The sequence below is a fragment of the Pleurodeles waltl genome, chromosome 10, assembly GCF_031143425.1.
Source record: "Pleurodeles waltl isolate 20211129_DDA chromosome 10, aPleWal1.hap1.20221129, whole genome shotgun sequence".
Taxonomy (NCBI): Eukaryota; Metazoa; Chordata; class Amphibia; order Caudata; family Salamandridae; genus Pleurodeles; species Pleurodeles waltl.
This window is the reverse complement of record NC_090449.1, coordinates 1,011,000,657-1,011,019,056: the sequence shown is the minus strand read 5'-3', so window position 1 is coordinate 1,011,019,056 and position 18,400 is coordinate 1,011,000,657. Positions and strand designations below refer to the sequence as shown.

Below are 18,400 nucleotides of genomic sequence, written 5' to 3'. Positions count from 1 at the left end.
AAGTTGTTTGATGCTTGGGATGACCCACTTTGGTCACACTGTTCTAGAGTTAGCAGAGCTGAGATGTCAGCATGTAACTGTACTCCACAGTTGGGCGACCAAGCTTTTCCACAGTAAAAGTGATCTGCCTGTGAGATATGTTTCACCCTGCCTTAGGACTTGATAGGCCTTCCAAACGGATGACTTACACCTATACCAGGGGAAGTTCATTACTTTAAATGGCAAAGCTGGCCTAGCAGTTGAAACTGATCTTCCAGCCTGGTGATGGTTGACTGGGCGTCTTCTTATTCTTGTGTCACACCCAGGGTGGCACAAGCAGTGCTGCAATCCCTTGGGGGAATCCTCTAACTTTCATACCATAGGTACCATTTACTACAGACTTACAAGTAAGTTAGCTTTGCCAATTTGGTAAGAGCCAATTCAACATACCAGTTTTAAGGGTAAGGGCCCAGGCACTAAGATCTGGTTAGCAGGCCTCCGTGCACTGTGAGTAAAAAAAACAGCGGCATCTGGCCCAAAACTTGTAGGTGACCATAGAAAGAGGCATTTCCTTACAGTATCACATCAAGCAAAGACGTTTTGGCTAAAATGCCAGGACTGGTTTTACATGCCACCTAAACATAGGCCCATTTATCATCTACAACTATAACAGTATGAAGCAATCATAATTTCACAGATTTTTGTAGCTACAAAGAGCAGCACATTTTCAGAGAAGGATAAAATTAGTTAGCGAGGCAAGCATTCGTTGTTGGCATCAGCTATGATGCATTTGTCAAGGGACGAGTCTGGAAACACAGCTCAACTTTCAGTTATTCCTGTGTAAAATGAATAGAACAATACCAATTAAAATATCAGAGATACATTCCTGACCGTGTGCTGAAATGCTGAGAGAATTTCTGTGTCAATCCTCTGTTTCAACTGGCTGCCCTACCTGCTTGGACATCAGGAAAGCACACACAGTACTCCTTGCCTGTTGTACTGCTGTTCCTGCAGTAGCGCACACCATACAATGCCACTTTTTTTCTGATGCAGTATTTGCCCAGAACTGGCCAGCGTGTATCACGTGCAAAGATCACCTAAGGAGCAGCTTTGTAATTGCTGGCTGTGTTATGCATGCCGACAGTCATCCAGTTACAAAGCCAATCGCTTCAGCACAGGCAGCATGACCAGGTGAGCTGCATATGGGCCTTGCGACATTGGTATAACGTTACTGATAGACTTCTCATGGTATCATCAGCAAACTGTACCATTAGCGCTAGGCAGCAATGAGCTGCCAAATAATACTAAAGGAGCCAGTTCGAGCATCACTGTGAGGCGTTGATAGACAGCCTTTAATGAAACCCAATTGCTGGACAATCTCAGGGCCTTGTGGTGATGCAACAATAATTAGCTAATGTGTTAGTCTGACTCAAAATGCCTGGCACTTGGCAGGGTTGACAATTTGGATTTCTAGAATAAGAATATGGCTTCACTAGTTAGGCCTCATAATGTAGTGCATCTGTAGTTAACTTCATTTTGTATGTTGATGATAAACATTTTCCATGAGATGTAGAATTTATTATACACATGTAGGCAGTGTTTTCAGTATTTGTGTTAAATGAGCTACATGATTTTGTCCTTTGAGATGCATTTATTGGAGAACACTAAAACCCTCTTGTTCAGTCTTGTTCCTCTCCAGAACACTTATGTACTATGATAGTCAATGTAAATTATCTACCTGTTCCGTGGATGCCCAATGGTCCTTCTGCAATTACCCTTTTCCAAACTGGTAACCATTGTCACTGATAAGCACTGCTAGGACTGGGGACTACTCAGAGGCCACAGAAATGAGAATGAAATGCATCTGGTGCTGCTTGTGGAATGCCTCCTGAATGTCCTTAATGCCTCACCATTCTTGCATCTTCTCATAGTACCCTTCCCATTCCCTCGGTTCTGCCGCACATCACAAACTATTGGTAGCAGGCCTCTGACTTTCATTTCTTGGGGCTTTTTTCCACTGTGGGATGGCAAATCTACGTGTATTAGACCTGAGTGAGAAGGAGAGGAATGCATATCTAGGGTCGGGAGAGATGCTATGTGGACCTTCAGTACCAGTCACCAATCCCTGATATTACCATAACCAATGGGATCCTGGAGAAAGACGGGCTCACTCTCTGAAACTAGGGATGTTACAAAACACTTATTAGCATCTTAAGTGCTTTGGATCTAGAATCGTGATCCGCCATAGGAAGCCTGTTCTTTGAAATCCTGGTGCAGGAACTCCCATCTCTGGTACCTGACTGGAGAGAACATGTTGCCATGTATCACCAGACTCCAGGCTATATACTTGAGGTTTCCTGATTTTGTGTAAATTCTAATAGGCCATGCAACTGGGGTTGGCAACCTTCTTGCCAATACCAACAGGCATTGCTGATTCAGCTGCAGTGCATGGCACTCAATTCTCTATACCTAAATGCAACATATTCCATTTTTGCAATATAGCCTACAGTCTCATCTAATACCAGCACATTCTGAGGCATTGACAAGCCATATTGTCTCAGAGATGTCAGTCATTACTCATGTACTTTCATTTGGAACAATGACCTTTAATCTCACTATAGGCAAGGTGGGTGGCGCTCAAAGGTCTATAAACACAAAACCTAGACATGTTTTGTTTGTTGTGTGTGTGTATAATACTAAAAATGAAAATGTTCTTTTTAAAAATGATTTGCAGGTCATGCTTTGTCAGATGTCAGCAACATCTCCAACATCAGTATGAGCTGCATTAATGAATCTGCATTTAACTCTGTGATGTCCAGCAGGGTGGATCCTCCGCCCGATGCACTAGAAAACCTAGATGTTAGTTCTTTTCAAGCACCTGAGGATTTGTTGGATGGCTGCAAAGTAAGTGTGTTGTATCTTGAGATATTGGTAATTACATTAGTGACTTAGTATTCATATCAATAGAGCAAAGAAGGTTGTACACCAAAGAATGTAATGCCTCTTCAAGTCAACAAGGTACTAACACAATTTCTCAGGACCCTATCCAAAGAACAGATAGTGACCTAGCAAAGGAAGGTTTTTAAGCCATTTTCTAGATTTGACCAACTAAGTCAACCTTCTGAATGCAACTAGATCATTACCCCACTTTACCCTCTGTGGCTTGCAGCAATTGTCTTCCCAATATTTTCTTTATAAACTTGTTGGAGACAAGCCATTCTCTATTTGCCATGATTCCCCTGCAGCACACACATTACATCTCTGATTTCCAGAAAGCTGCAGGTTACAACCTTGGTCAAAAAAAAGTGGGCATTTGCTGTAGCCAGGTAGAAAATTAAGTGATAAGATTTCTTGCCTAAAATCTTGTAGCCACTGGATCAAATGTTGGCTGATCAGTCTCAGCATTTCCTTTATTGTAGGTGAGGAAGAGGAACATCAAAGAGGGCACCACTTCTTATTTTAGTACATACCAAGAAATTATTTACGCTGTTGGCTAAGAAAATAGTCTTCATATGTATTACTTTTTGCTAACTTTTTCACACATTGTAGAGTTGGACCTTCACATGGAAGAGGTCCATGCACGTTGCTTGTCTTTAGCTCTGAAGCAGAATTTAAGTAGCTTGTAACAAGCATCTTACATTGTAATACTCCTCCATATGAATTAAGCTTTTGCACCTCATTTGACCATATGTAATGAGTACTTACTTTCTGCAGAAACTGACATCATAATTGTTTTCTTCTTTTAATTTTATTTAGGTACCTAGTACTTCTTGAACACATCGTGTGCACATAGATGCTGGTCTTCAGCACAGTCCTGCGTTCAGTTAAAGTTTTGGGAGAGTGTTGGGAGAGTGCACTTTCCCATATGTTAGATATGCTTAGTTATAGATTCCCTCATGTTCCCCCTTGTCCTCCTCTTGTCGCTTGTAGGCTTCTGTTAATAATGTCATTTTGTGTATTAGGTATGATTTAATAATCCATATCTTTTGCCAGTGCACATTTATCTGAAAGCTTTTTAAAAGTTTGCTAGAGATTTTTGCAAGCAGACAATCTTTTGTTAAAATGTCAATCTGTTTTTAGTCCTGCCACAGATAGTAACCTTAACAGCTTTTCTTTTATGTCCTACTTTTTGTCTTTTCAGATTTATCTGTGTGGTTTTAGTGGGCGCAAGTTCGACAAATTACGCAGACTTATCAATTGTGGAGGTGGAGTTCGTTTTAATCAGCTCAACGATGACGCCACTCATATCATTGTGGGAGAAGGTGACGATGACCTTAAGCAGTTTTTGAACAAGACCATACACAGGTATCTAGTGGATTCTTTCTAATCTTAATATGATTTAAAGCAGCATAGTATTTTCCATACTGCGCAGCTGACGTGTATGGAGATCATAGAGAAATGTTGGATTATGTGTTGTCTGGATATCTCTGGGCCATCATTTTAGTATTGGAGAAAAATATTTCGCGTGTTTGGACAAAGGTGCAGGGGATGTAGGCTCTTCACAGGACATTGTTTTAAAAATTTGAAATTGTAAGTTTTACAAAGCACAGGACCAGAAAAAAACAGTACAACTTGGAGGATTCATAATTGTATATTGGCAACAATCTAGCCAAAAGGGTTGGAATTTTCTCCAAAATTTTACAATAAGAAATTATGCGGTTTGTAGCATATTAGAAAAGCAACATTGCAAATCTATGACCACTGTATGACCACTTTAAACTCAGGTCTTAGCACACAGTTCTCTTTTACATATGCCCCCATTATCGCACTTGACACGTTTCCATCATACATGGTTTTTAGCTTTCTGTGCTCTGCAAGCTTCCATAATTCCTCCACCATGAAAACTTTGTAAATTCCATAATGGCTCTATAGGGAAATCCACTGGCTGGTTCCACCAATTTGTGATCCATATTTAGATTTTTTTTTTCTTTACAGATCCTGTATCAGAGCTGTAGAGCATGTGGACTACCCTTTCCCTGGCTACTTTTTAATATGTTAATATTTCCTGATGTAAGTTTCAGATTCTGATATGCAACCACATCCACATTGGCAGGAGTTACCCTGGGAGGATCAAGGGACCCAATTATATGAAAAACTGCCAATCCCGTCAATGGCAGAAGTCAAAATTAAAGGGTCCAAAGCGAATGTTAAACTGGGCGATGGGGTGAGGCCGTTTGCTAGCACCTAGTGCACATCGATTCTCCCATAGCCTCAGATTATAGTTTGAAAATGTTCACTATATTTCAGTCAGCCCACACAAATGTATTTATCCAGCAAACACTTTGCAGGTTTCTGCAACATCTTTGCAATTTTACACATGCCCAAGAAGTTCACTTTGCATTTTTGTTTAATTCTCCAGTTCATTGTATGGGTTCTACATGACAATTACGTTGTACCCAGTTAGCCCCCTTTAATATCCTGTAGTTATAAAGCTAGCACACCAGTTCGGAAGGCGGCCTCACTCTCCCTTCAAAAGAAAAAAGTGCTTGTCCTGTGCCAAATAAAGATGTAGGCCTAAGTCTCTGGCGAGCAACATTATAGGGTGCTGTAACCAACATCTTGCTCACGAGCTACACTTGGTATCCACAGCACTCAGCCAGGTCTTTGTAATAGTGTCACTGTCCAGTGGTTAACTCATTTTGACTTCGTGTTTGGACGACCTTGGTTGGTGGATTTGGACCAACATTTATGCAGAACACTTGAAGGTGAATGTCTACTATGTGCACTTTTCCAAGGAAATTACTATAATATTTGATATCCTATATTTTGGGTCACTTTACACATTATTACTACTCATGGTTTTGTCCCTTACTGAAAATAATCAGCCAGCTTCTTGAACCAAATTGTGACATAATATGAAGTGAGATATTCAGAAGTACTAGTTATCCTACTTTCAAGCAGCTTGTGACAATCAAGCACCAATCTTGTTTCTAATTGACACACTTTATACTAGAACCATGATCTTTGTACTAAAGAAATCAATCTTAATAAATTTCTGTTGCATTATAATGAAAATGAAAGTACAAAATGCCTCACATGCCAGCATTGAGTGCAACAACTGTGCAAACGGTTTAAAATCACTTTTGCCACAGATGTAAGTATTGTAACTGGACCTGTAGGATTTCAGGAATCTTGGTTCCTGTACTTCCTGGTTGAAGCAGTTTTGTGTGTCTGAACTTTTATTTTCTTCTCTCCTACACCAGACCTCATGTAGTGACCGCAAAGTGGTTATTGGACAGTTTTTCCAAGGGCTGCCTCTTGTCTGAGGAACAGTATTTTCACGCAAACTACCGACCAGCAGATATTGCAGCTGCAGTGCCACCTGTGCCAAATCCTGCTCTTCAGAGAATGAATAGCAGCCTTGCAAAGAAATCACCTCGGACGCCTGTGAGGCAACAGCAGGCAGATGACGAGCTGCTCTCCCAGTATATGGAGAATGATTCAACATTAAGTAAGAATGCCAACATTAAAAATAAATTACCTGCTATTCAGCGTTCATGCATTTCATATGAGAATTGTATTAGTAACTTTTTAGTGACCGTACATTCATGTTTGCACTCTCTTATAAAAGTAAAACTTCTTCTTCTTGTCTCCTAGTCCCTATCCTCTTCTCTATGCCTATGATTTGTATGAGCTGTTGGAAAGCATGGAACTGGTGTTTATCACTTTTGAAACTTAGTAGTTTCAGGGTGGGAATCAATCCCCGTCCTTGTTCTACAGCTCACCCTTTCCAGCGAATCCTTCACTTTGATTTAGCATTTGCAGTAGAAGACCTATTTCATTTCACTCTTGCATCCACTCCTTTTTTGTGATTGTTTCTTCTGTCCTTAATTTGTTCATGACACAGATGTTCTAAGCTTGGTTCCCTTCTGTTAGTCTTCGGCTGGAATATGGTGGATAAATGGGAATAGATTTTAAAATGTTATTACTTTTATAGTGGGTAGTGTATGTTCTTCCTTGAGCCCTATAGATCCCAAAATCCCCAGATGTGCTTTCCCTTGGGGTAACAAATGCAGAGAAAATGAAGTGTCCGATTTCGAGCTTGTGAAATTGATGTGTAGATTCAAAGTACTATTATGATGACCCTTTGTGGAAAAATGTGCCTCACCTGGAAGCTACAGTCTGCACAAGAGTGAAGGGGGAGTGCACTTAGACAGACGTCCGGATAGGAATTCTGTAGAGAAGGCTACATCTTCTCTTGTGTTTAGTGCTGTACAAAACGAACAGTAAAGCATGGCAATACATTAAGGTTTCCAAAAATAAAATAAAAACTCTTAGTAGTGTGAGGTGTTCTGCAGCTGTTTAAAGTCATATTAGGAATATTCAGACATATACATGAAAGACTATTGTTTTTGAGAGATTTGGTCGCTCCAGTAAAGTTGTTCTTTGGGAACTTTCCTAAGGTTCCACACGAAGAGTGCACTCTCAAGTTTAGCAGGGCGATGGTACACTTCATGACCTCATGCATGATGATGTACTCACAACAGTTATTCTCGAAAGATGTCAGAGTATAGCTAGGTCAACCATTGCTGAATACGCTGTTCCGAATCGGATTGCATTCACAAAGCAGGACTGCTGTCAAATGAAACACAAAGCTGGAAGGAGCGACAGTGGCAGCAAAAAGAGTTTGCATCTGTCAGCCCAACTCCCATGAGCGAAAGTGACGGTGTCATGGTAGCAGGTTGAATGGTGTAATATTAGGCTACAGAATTGAAATAATCTCTTGCCACAGTTGTAAATGCAGAGTGCTGTAGAAAACCTGTCTGGGCCCCCTGGAGGAACTTTGATTACAGTTCTACTAAAACTCCAGCTGTGAGATTTGGTTAAACACATTATTACAGATCAAATAGTACAATAATAGGTACATTTTCTAAAGTACATTAAAATAACCCTATACCTAAACACAACAGGCTAGCACTCAGCATTTAAGAACCCTGAAGCAACTCCAGCAAACAGTCCAGCAGTAGATAAGCACCTAACCAGCCAAACTGGGTCTAGGATTTGTCTTCTGGTCCCTAGGTCAGGTTGACTAATTACCACCTTACTCCCCTCCCTCCCCCAAATCAATTCCCTTGGTAAACAAAGACCTCTTTTGTTCAAAACTTGTGTTGAGAAAAGGTTGAACAAACTTACTGTAAGAAACTGTGTTATAGCTGAATGCACACTAGTAAACTAATGGTCCGCAGACACTGGAAATGGAGAATGGATTTGAAGTCGGATTAGTCTGTGACCTCTCCACTGAAGGTGTGTGCAAAAACAGGTGTCATTGTCTGCCTTAAATTGCCTGTCACTCCTGAGATGGCAGACTGAGGGAGCCCAAAAGAAGAACTTCAGCAGGAGGTCCTCCCTCTTTACAGGTGATCCTTGAAACAGGCAGAGCTCTGTAATATGGCTCCTACATTCCTTCACCTCTTCAGAGTGCATATCAGACCTACATAGCTAATCTTTGGGGGAAAGGAAAGATCCAACCAAAGAATCTTGTGTTTTTATTGGAGCACCCGTGAAGTTCCAGAAATGTCGGCATCACCTAGCCTAGTGAATCATTAATGGCTTAGGGCCTGTCCTTTACCCCTACCTATTAAATCTGAACGGTTATGAGACCGGGGCTAAGTTAATTTGTCAAGCCAGTGAGGTTCCTACCCTGGTGGAATGCAAGTTATTCCTCTGATGTGGGTCAAACAGAGATCCATTCTGACCCCACTATCTTTCCTATACCCAAAGTATGACCTTGGCTAGGTGCTGGACCAAGGTGAATGCATCTGTGAGGTATTTTTCCTGGGATCCAGGGTTAACCAGTTGTTACTGGGTGTTATCCTTCCTCAGTATTGTAATTTACCAATGGTGTTTCCGGGCCACTAATACTACTGGACACGAATCAGTTAACTAGTTCACTTACTTTAGTCAGTTAACTCTCTGGATTAGCAAGATGAGCAGTTAATGTTTACTCTACGGGATGGCAGGTGTTAGAAACTCAGATACAGCACGATTCAAGCATAATCGTTAACAAGGGCATGCTTAAGCCATTCTCAAGGAGAAGCCCCCTTGTGATTTAACTATCCCCACTTGATCGCCCTGTCAGGAATCTAAAGGATACGTTTTGTACTCCGAAGTCAATCCCAAACGTGTCACAGAAGCTCTCAGAAATTCTCTGACCACAGATTTTCAGAGGGTCTATTTGGGGAAGAGCGGGATAGCGGTAAATATGCTTCTTCACAGTGTGAATAGAGCTTCAGAGATGAGGAAGGCTGAGTACACAGTAAGACAGCACATGTAAATAGTTGTCAATATCAAAGAGTCTATAGTATTTGACAGTAAATGAAATGAGTGGGGGGTGAAGTCCCTAATCGGCTTCCTTAGTTTATGACTCCAAGAAGCTTCTTGACTACCAAGATACATCCCTGTTGCATGAAAAAAGCCAGCAGGAGGCTGCGGGAGCAAATGAATAGCTAAGTCCAGCCACAGATGTCCAGGGTAGCCTGTCTATCTTCAGACGAATACCAGAAAAATACAACAGACGTGAGTACAGGTGATAAGTGCTCCAACCACACAGGTGAGAAGTGCTCCAACTACAGAACCTCAGAACTAATATAGTTGGGTAACATTTCTTTCAGGCAGTTGCTTCTTGTGGAGACCTGGAAGCGGAAACACTACTAGCTTCTCGTGCCACACCTGCCAAACGTTAGCCTAACTCCATTGCCACAGCAAGTATCTTCAATAACATGGTCATACACCAATTCACAGCATTTTGTCTGCTCCTCCTCTTCTTTGTTATATGTGAGTTAGTGCTGACACACGCTCCATAGACTCATAGTGCGGTGGGCTACCCCAGGTCCTAGCACTTCTGTACTTAAGTGGATAGCAAATTTGTCTTTGGTGTTTTGTGATCTTGCTTGTACTAAGCAGAGGTTGGTCACTTTCTTTGCTAACCCTGACTCTCCGCAGTACAGGACCCCCTGAGCTCTGTGTCTTGGACACAGTGAGTTGAATGCACTTGGAGGAACCTATTAATATGTAGTACTGTTCATCTGAAGGGCTCTGTAGTCCAGCTTCCCACTGTATCCCTTAGACTTGCATTAGCCAGACAGTTTCATAACAATATGTTCTAGCTTTGTGACAATTGCAGTCCATATATCTGAGCCAGTTCCCATCTCAAGCAAATTGTCCTTGCACTACCTTGACCTTGTGTTCTGAACTCCTGCATAGTCGAAATTTGGTGGTCAAACAGCAAGTTAACTTCATTCGTAATTCACAATTGTTTTCAAAACATTATTTATTGATTGTAATAATATTATTTGGTTAAAGTTCATGTTCATTGCCCCATGTTTAGATGACACTGTATAATTTAGAGATTTGTTTTGTAATTGAACATTGTTAAACTGTTTTTCCACTGTAAATAAGTGATTTATGAACTGGTCTCAATGTCATTGTATTTCAGTTGACCCAGGCACCCAGGAAACAAACAACTTCAACATGTCTACTCAAGCGTCCACACAAGATGAGCACCATGTGTTCAACAGCCAAAGTGGCCTTGCTGACTCTTCCACCATAATTGAAGAAGGTTTGTTCAGCAGACGGAAATTCCTGGTACTGGGATTTACTGAGAAGGACCAGGCCATCATTACAGAACTTATTACAAAGAACGCCGGGAAAGTTCAGTCTCCTCATATCCGGGGCATTGCCGACTATGCTGTGGTTCCTTTACTGGGTTGTGACGTAGAGCCAACAGTTGGAGAGGTTGTAACTAATGCATGGCTGGTAAGGATTTGTAGTCTTACCATTGAACTTTTAAAACAGTACACTCTTTAGCATTTTAAGGTTTGTTACATACGTAATGGATCATGTACGTTTTAAGGATTGTGTTGAAGCTCAAGTGAGGATCTGAAACAGGACATTCCAAAGCACTATGTCATAGAATAGTGCAGTACTGAAAATATCTAGGGGAAAAACATCTATGCCATACTGAAGTGCCCACCTCACGAAAATATGTGAAGATTTACTTTAGAAGAAGAAGAGTTGCTTAATTGTGGCCTTGTAATAAAATATTAATCTCTCCTGCATTTTTAAATATGGCTTGGATACCTAAGAGGAGAGTACAGGGAGTGCAGAATTATTAGGCAAGTTGTATTTTTGAGGATTAATTTTATTATTGAACAACAACCATGTTCTCAATGAACCCAAAAAACTCATTAATATCAAAGCTGAATATTTTTGGAAGTAGTTTTTAGTTTGTTTTTAGTTTTAGCTATGTTAGGGGGATATCTGTGTGTGCAGGTGACTATTACTGTGCATAATTATTAGGCAACTTAACAAAAAACAAATATATACCCATTTCAATTATTTATTATTACCAGTGAAACCAATATAACATCTCAACATTCACAAATATACATTTCTGACATTCAAAAACAAAACAAAAACAAATCAGTGACCAATATAGCCACCTTTCTTTGCAAGGACACTCAAAAGCCTGCCATCCATGGATTCTGTCAGTGTTTTGATCTGTTCACCATCAACATTGCGTGCAGCAGCAACCACAGCCTCCCAGACACTGTTCAGAGAGGTGTACTGTTTTCCCTCCTTGTAAATCTCACATTTGATGATGGACCACAGGTTCTCAATGGGGTTCAGATCAGGTGAACAAGGAGGCCATGTCATTAGATTTCCTTCTTTTATACCCTTTCTTGCCAGCCACGCTGTGGAGTACTTGGACGCGTGTGATGGAGCATTGTCCTGCATGAAAATCATGTTTTTCTTGAAGGATGCAGACTTCTTCCTGTACCACTGCTTGAAGAAGGTGTCTTCCAGGAACTGGCAGTAGGACTGGGAGTTGAGCTTGACTCCATCCTCAACCCGAAAAGGCCCCACAAGCTCATCTTTGATGATACCAGCCCAAACCAGTACTCCACCTCCACCTTGCTGGCGTCTGAGTCGGACTGGAGCTCTCTGCCCTTTACCAATCCAGCCACGGGCCCATCCATCTGGCCCATCAAGACTCACTCTCATTTCATCAGTCCATAAAACCTTAGAAAAATCAGTCTTGAGATATTTCTTGGCCCAGTCTTGACGCTTCAGCTTGTGTGTCTTGTTCAGTGGTGGTCGTCTTTCAGCCTTTCTTACCTTGGCCATGTCTCTGAGTATTGCACACCTTGTGCTTTTGGGCACTCCAGTGATGTTGCAGCTCTGAAATATGGCCAAACTGGTGGCAAGTGGCATCGTGGCAGCTGCACGCTTGACTTTTCTCAGTTCATGGGCAGTTATTTTGCGCCTTGGTTTTTCCACACGCTTCTTGCGACCCTGTTGACTATTTTGAATGAAACGCTTGATTGTTCGATGATCACGCTTCAGAAGCTTTGCAATTTTAAGAGTGCTGCATCCCTCTGCAAGATATATCACTATTTTTGACTTTTCTGAGCCTGTCAAGTCCTTCTTTTGACCCATTTTGCCAAAGGAAAGGAAGTTGCCTAATAATTATGCACACCTGATATAGGGTGTTGATGTCATTAGACCACACCCCTTCTCATTACAGAGATGCACATCACCTAATATGCTTAATTGGTAGTAGGCTTTCGAGCCTATACAGCTTGGAGTAAGACAACATGCATAAAGAGGATGATGTGGTCAAAATACTCATTTGCCTAATAATTCTGCACTCCCTGTATAGGCATATTTACTCCTGACCATGCGACTATGCTCCTCTAACTGTACATAAGTTCAAATGCTCTAGCTGAGGTTGGCAATCAAAGGTTTGGAATCTGCTGCAGTCATTCACAAAGAGAAGTCTGCATCAGAGTACATTTAAAGCACCCTCACACAACGTTTCTGAAGAATTTTTAAGATTCCTTGGAGGTAGGCGCTAAGCCATCAACAGTGTATCTCATTCCAACATGGCAGTATAGCATTCTCACAAAATAATTCACTACTTTCATGCTGGCTTTCCAAATTTGATGTCAGGGCTTTTCCAAACAGTAATTAAGTCCACATTTTTCAGATAGCGGGAAGGCCATCTATTGAGGTATCTTCTACATGTCTCGGGAGAGTGTGCATCCCTGCCCGAGTCGCCCATGTAGCAGTTCTGGATCTGTTTGATTTTCGGCCTCAGTTCATGTGACCATCGTGGGTGTAAGGTACGGGCCCAGTGTGGCACAGAATATGACTCTGAGTTGGGGGTCTGTGGTCTGTAGGGGCACATAGTGTGCACCCTACTTTTCTTGGGCTTGACCACAGTCTACTCACTGGGCTGCAGAGAACTGACGGTGATGGCAGCAATGGATTCTACCTTTATACAGGGCTTTTTAGTGTTGCCTGCCCAGGGAAAGTTGCCTTTAAAACTGTCTGCCAGTCCTCTTCAACTAGGCCATTCACGCTATCTGTGTAGGTCATAGATGTTGCATACATGCATACCATATTTATGCTCAGTAGGGTAAGCATGGGGCATATGTGATTGACTGTTGCAGTGCAGGAATACATTTTGAATCTCCTCTGTGAATGATGAAGGTTGGAGTGAGCAAGCCAGGCTGCAATTCCTGTGATAGCTTGGTGCAAAGAAAACTCTTAGTGGCTTTCATTGGCTTGACCATCTGACAGGGACACACCTCTTTTGGAGAGGTGCTAAAAGAAAAGCAGGACCACACTACAGCAGTTCTGAATTCAACATCACAATTGCAACCTGAGAAATGCTTTTCTCTTTGCGGGCTGGGTATGAGCTTGGATGAAAGCAAGGCCCAGCAAAGAAGGACCCTTTTCCCCATCAGATGTGAGTAAATGCAGCTTCTGTCCACCAGTATTCATGCAGCCCATCCCTTCCTGGTTTGGAGCATACACCATAGTTTTTATAGTACAGTGTGCAGACGTTTGTGCATACGACAAGTACTTTACACTGACCCCAGGGCAGCTATAAATAGAACATGAGGACCCTGATAACCTTCTAGCCTGATTAACGTGTAACCACTGCCTGGGGGGTTTGAATGAAAGGAGATTATACCCCTACAGACTTCGGCGGCCACTAATTGTGTTTTCTCACTAACATTGTGATATTACCTGTATGAACCTAAGAGTAATTTGAAAGTGCTACTGACTCCCAAAGAGTAACTGCATTTACATTTTTCAGTACATTTGCCTTTTGCATTTTATGTGTGTAGTACCCTTTTTTTTGCTGTGAATAAAGTTATTTTCAAGCTAAAGCACTGAGTCTCTACTGCACACCTCCGCTCTAAGTAAGCCTTGGTCTGCGCAATGTAGCTTTCCTGTGGGTCAAGAATAAACAGCGTATTTGGTAATTGGTTTTGGCTCCAACTGTAAGTAGAGCAACACCAGAAGTAAAACTCACTTATTGTCCCATTTTTATTGCCCAGAGAACCCTGAAAGCTTTTCCTCACACTAGACCCTTAGCACCATTCTAGAGAAATTATCTCAGTAACCCACGTGGGTAGAGTGCCAGGAGCATGCTGTTATAACCAGGACTCTTTCTAACTCCCTTCTGACTCTCGCATTGTGCACATCTTCCTTTAGTATTCAAGGTCGACTGAGTATAAACGAGGTGCATCAAGGTCCTGTTAGTGAATTGGGACATTGGTAGGGAAAAATGCTGTATGCAACCAACCTAGCCGCTTGCTTCCAAAATAGGTCCCACAAGCAGCACAAATCATCATTCAGCACCTATATATTACTTGAATAACCCATCCATTTCCATTTGGCTCAGGTCACTTCTCATGTTATTTGCAAAGTCTCTGGCATACAGAGAAGCTCATTTGCTTGAGGGATTCACAAAACAGACTGAAGCTTGCCTCTGTTTCCTCCATGTTTGGGGACTGTTAGAGAATTTCCAGAATTCCCTCTGCATAGAGTAGTAGCAGAATCTTCCAGAAAACCATGACTTACGGCCCTGCTTAATAATACTGAGAGAAAACCATGTCCAGCACTGACCCAGTTGTCTAGACAGGTTTGTAGCAAAGAAGAATTTGTCCCTCCTGGGCCTTATGTCAACATGAATCATCATATTCTTCTTCTCTAGGGTGTGAAAGTTGAGTTTGCAGGGGCAACTATATTTTCAGTGGGAACAAACCCACAAGGACTGGCACATATGCATGTTTATTATTGACTGATTGAAACAGGCCCTTGTTTTGTGGCTCTGGTATGCCCAACTACACAATACTATGGGGGTTATTACAACTTTGGAGGAGGTGTTAATCCGTCCCAGAAGTGACGGTAAAGTGACGGATATACCACCAGCCGTATTACGAGTCCATTATGTCCTATGGAACTCGTAATACAGCTGGTGGTATATCCGTCACATTTGGGACGGATTAACACCTCCTCCAAAGTTGTAATAACCCCCATAGGCCCTTCCGTATTCCTCAGCCGCAGGTCAGTCATCAAAAATGCATAACTGAATTGCAAGAAAATACACATAAACCTGTTTGTGAACAATTGACTGAGGGCGGTGTGCAATAAAATCATTGTGTGGAGTGTTTTTAATAAACTCCGGAAGACATTCCTTAGACAATGGGAATGCTTGTATTAGTGAAGAAGAGCAACTGTCTTCTCTGTCTCCATCAGGGTGGCACTTTACATTTTTTTTAAAAACATTTTTTATTGTTTTTAATAGACAAGGTGCACAGACCAAAGACAGTAAGTAGGTACATATTGAGCATCTGTAATATAGTACAGCATAGTCTGCGCATACAAGGTGTATACATACATAAACGTTATATTTGTGTCGGTAGCTATCAGTTCATTGCAGTAATTGAACAATCATAACAAAGCATAAAGGTCAAGAAACAAAGGCCATATCTCGACTCAATGATAGATTACAAAGGAAACATAAATTCATGATAATTTATAGTGGTGTTCCCCATTTTACAGTCTTTTGCATCCCGGGTGGTACTCATTTAACCCTGTGAAGGCATGCCCAAGATATAAGTTTTCAGATCTCCGACCTTGCTAACAGCTGAGCACCTACTGGGGAGAAAGAATGAGGGAGCATGGCCTAAGTAGAAGGGGAGTCACCTAATTTGGGCCTAAAGATTATTGAGAATATTTTCCACCTCTTAGATATGCCAGTTAAATAGTAATTTGCTGCTTCGCTTCTAGGTATAGAGAGGTACCATTCAGGGAAGCATTCTTTTTTTTATTGGGGGAAAGGCTTCCTAATCTCTCGTCCACTGACTGGTTGGGAAGCTGCCTATGTGTCATTGCCATATGATCCTAATAGACTTCAATCTGAATGTGAAACGTGCCATATAGTACCCACACAGCAGTGAATCGAGATGCATCACCCTTTGCAGACACAACCCAGTCTCCTGTATACAAATAGAGGGGCCTAATTATCTGCCCAGCATCTCTAAGCCTGGCAGAACAGCTGCTGAGGTGTTGATGCTTGGATGCCAAAACATTCAAAAGGGTTACTGACAAACGGTTCTACTAACAATACTTACTTCCAGGACTGGAGCAGGGTGTGTTCATGGTGGATGGCAAATTCTGTTACTAGCGATAGCTGTGTGTTCTTACCATAAGTGCTGTGCTTGCAAAAAGAGTTCTACTGCATGGATTGACGAGGATGCACATGGTTGTGATCTTGCTGTATTGTAAAAACACAGTCAATGGTGCCTTTTCAGGCCAACCTCTAGGAGGACCTGCGTTGGTTTAAACAACTAACAAACGTAGGAGTGAGCACTCTATGGCCCCTGTCTTAAAGCCGTCTCTCAGCTATTCCCTTAATGAGGTGAAGAATATTGTATCTACTTCTTAGCTATTAGTTGTGTATGGCCAGGCAAGTCTGGGACAGACAATTGTATTGCAATCTGATATTGATTTTTTACTGTTCTGATGGGAATGTCCTCTGCATAGTTTTATAGAAGGGTTTGTGGTCTTGAGGGGTGTATTAAGTATACCTTTCTAGGAGAACGGATTAACATGCATTTCCTTCACATAATCAAAATGCAAGATGCTGTATTTGAAGAGTGAGATGCCTACTGGCTTCACTCTGGTAAACATTCATGTGAAACCAGGCCCAGGACACATAGGTTAGTCCTGCATGTACTTTTGAACGGATTTCTTTGGGCAAAATTTGTATGCCAACCACTGGGTACCTCAAGTATAGAACTCGCTACAACTGCAGTTACCTTTACTTGTAAATGCTCAATTCATTAAGCAAGGCATATGTCTTGTGGTACTGGTAACCCTTTTTGGGTGGAAGAATTAATCCCTCTCTTATTCCTCCCTAATGGCCAGCAGAGGATCTACCCAGATTCTAAAATGACATTAATGTCACCCTTCCTATGGGTTTTGATTGAGTTGAAAAGTAATTACATTGTTTTTTTTTAAATTTATTTACTGCACGTTTGTTTTTATAACTTTTTTGATAGTCCTTGTGATATAATTATAGCAAGAGACAGACTATGTCAGGAAATGCATTTTGTCATTACATTTTGCTTTTTTCAATTTCATGTTAATGATTTATAAATTACCTTTTCTCCAGGGTATGTGTGATGAACAGGAAACTCTTTTAGATCCCCGGTCCCATCCTCTTTTCACACCAGTAACAATGGCGGAAGGCTGCACTCCACTTGAAAAATGTGTACTTTCGGTTAGCCAATTTGCGGGTGCAGAGCGAGATGCTATATTACATTTGGCTGCGCTACTTGGAGCAAGGTTTGTAACGTGCATGTTTGTTTTTGCTTACCTGACACTACTGGACACTAACCTCTGACTAAGAAATGTTCCTGTTCATAAAGCATTTACTTACAAAATGCAAAAATGATCATAACTATTATTAATAATCATTATGCATTTCTGTTTCTTTATTTAAAAACAATATTTGAATTATACACCTCTGTCCTTGTTACCTGCTGAAGGCTAGGGGCTTTGAGTAACAGTTTTGGTTGGTATGACGAGAGATGATAGAACCATATGGAGCGTCCTACTTGCAACTGTCCATGCCCCTCTTTAGAAGTTATGAAAGTTATGACTGATTCATCTTGTCTGCACCTCCTTATACAAATCTGAGTGTGATATTGACCTCTAAGTCTTCACTATATTTGTTGTTTATTTTTATTGTATATTTTACATTTTTAATCCAATACTAGCTTAGCAAAACAGCTCTCTCTTTCTCGATATACATATATATATATGTATATATATGTATACAGGGGTGTGGAATTTATTAAAATATCTACTTGTCCAGGGGACAGGTTGCTTCTCAAATCTACTTGTCCTGTAAAATGATCTACTTGTCCCTTTGGTGCCATGTAGTGTGGCACCAAATTATGGCAGCAATCTCATTATGTAAGAGCTCTGATAATAACCTCTCTGATTATGCCAGGGCTACTACCATAGTAGGGCTTGAATACTTGCAGTTTCAATCCCTACTGTAGCAATTTCCTTATTTTGCCACCTTTCTGCAGATTTGCATACTGGGGCTGGA

General features: G+C 41.3%; 1 protein-coding gene across 1 annotated transcript in view; it reads left to right on the top strand.

The window, feature by feature from the left end:
- Positions 1-18,400, top strand: part of TOPBP1 (DNA topoisomerase II binding protein 1) — a 287,854-nt gene that overhangs the window by 35,506 nt on the left and 233,948 nt on the right. Inside the window, exons 8-12 of the mRNA XM_069211909.1 lie at positions 2,714-2,883; positions 4,121-4,284; positions 6,183-6,430; positions 10,415-10,734; positions 17,456-17,628. Of these exons, the coding sequence (XP_069068010.1) occupies positions 2,714-2,883; positions 4,121-4,284; positions 6,183-6,430; positions 10,415-10,734; positions 17,456-17,628 (1,075 nt within the window). The remainder of the gene's footprint in view (positions 1-2,713; positions 2,884-4,120; positions 4,285-6,182; positions 6,431-10,414; positions 10,735-17,455; positions 17,629-18,400) is intronic.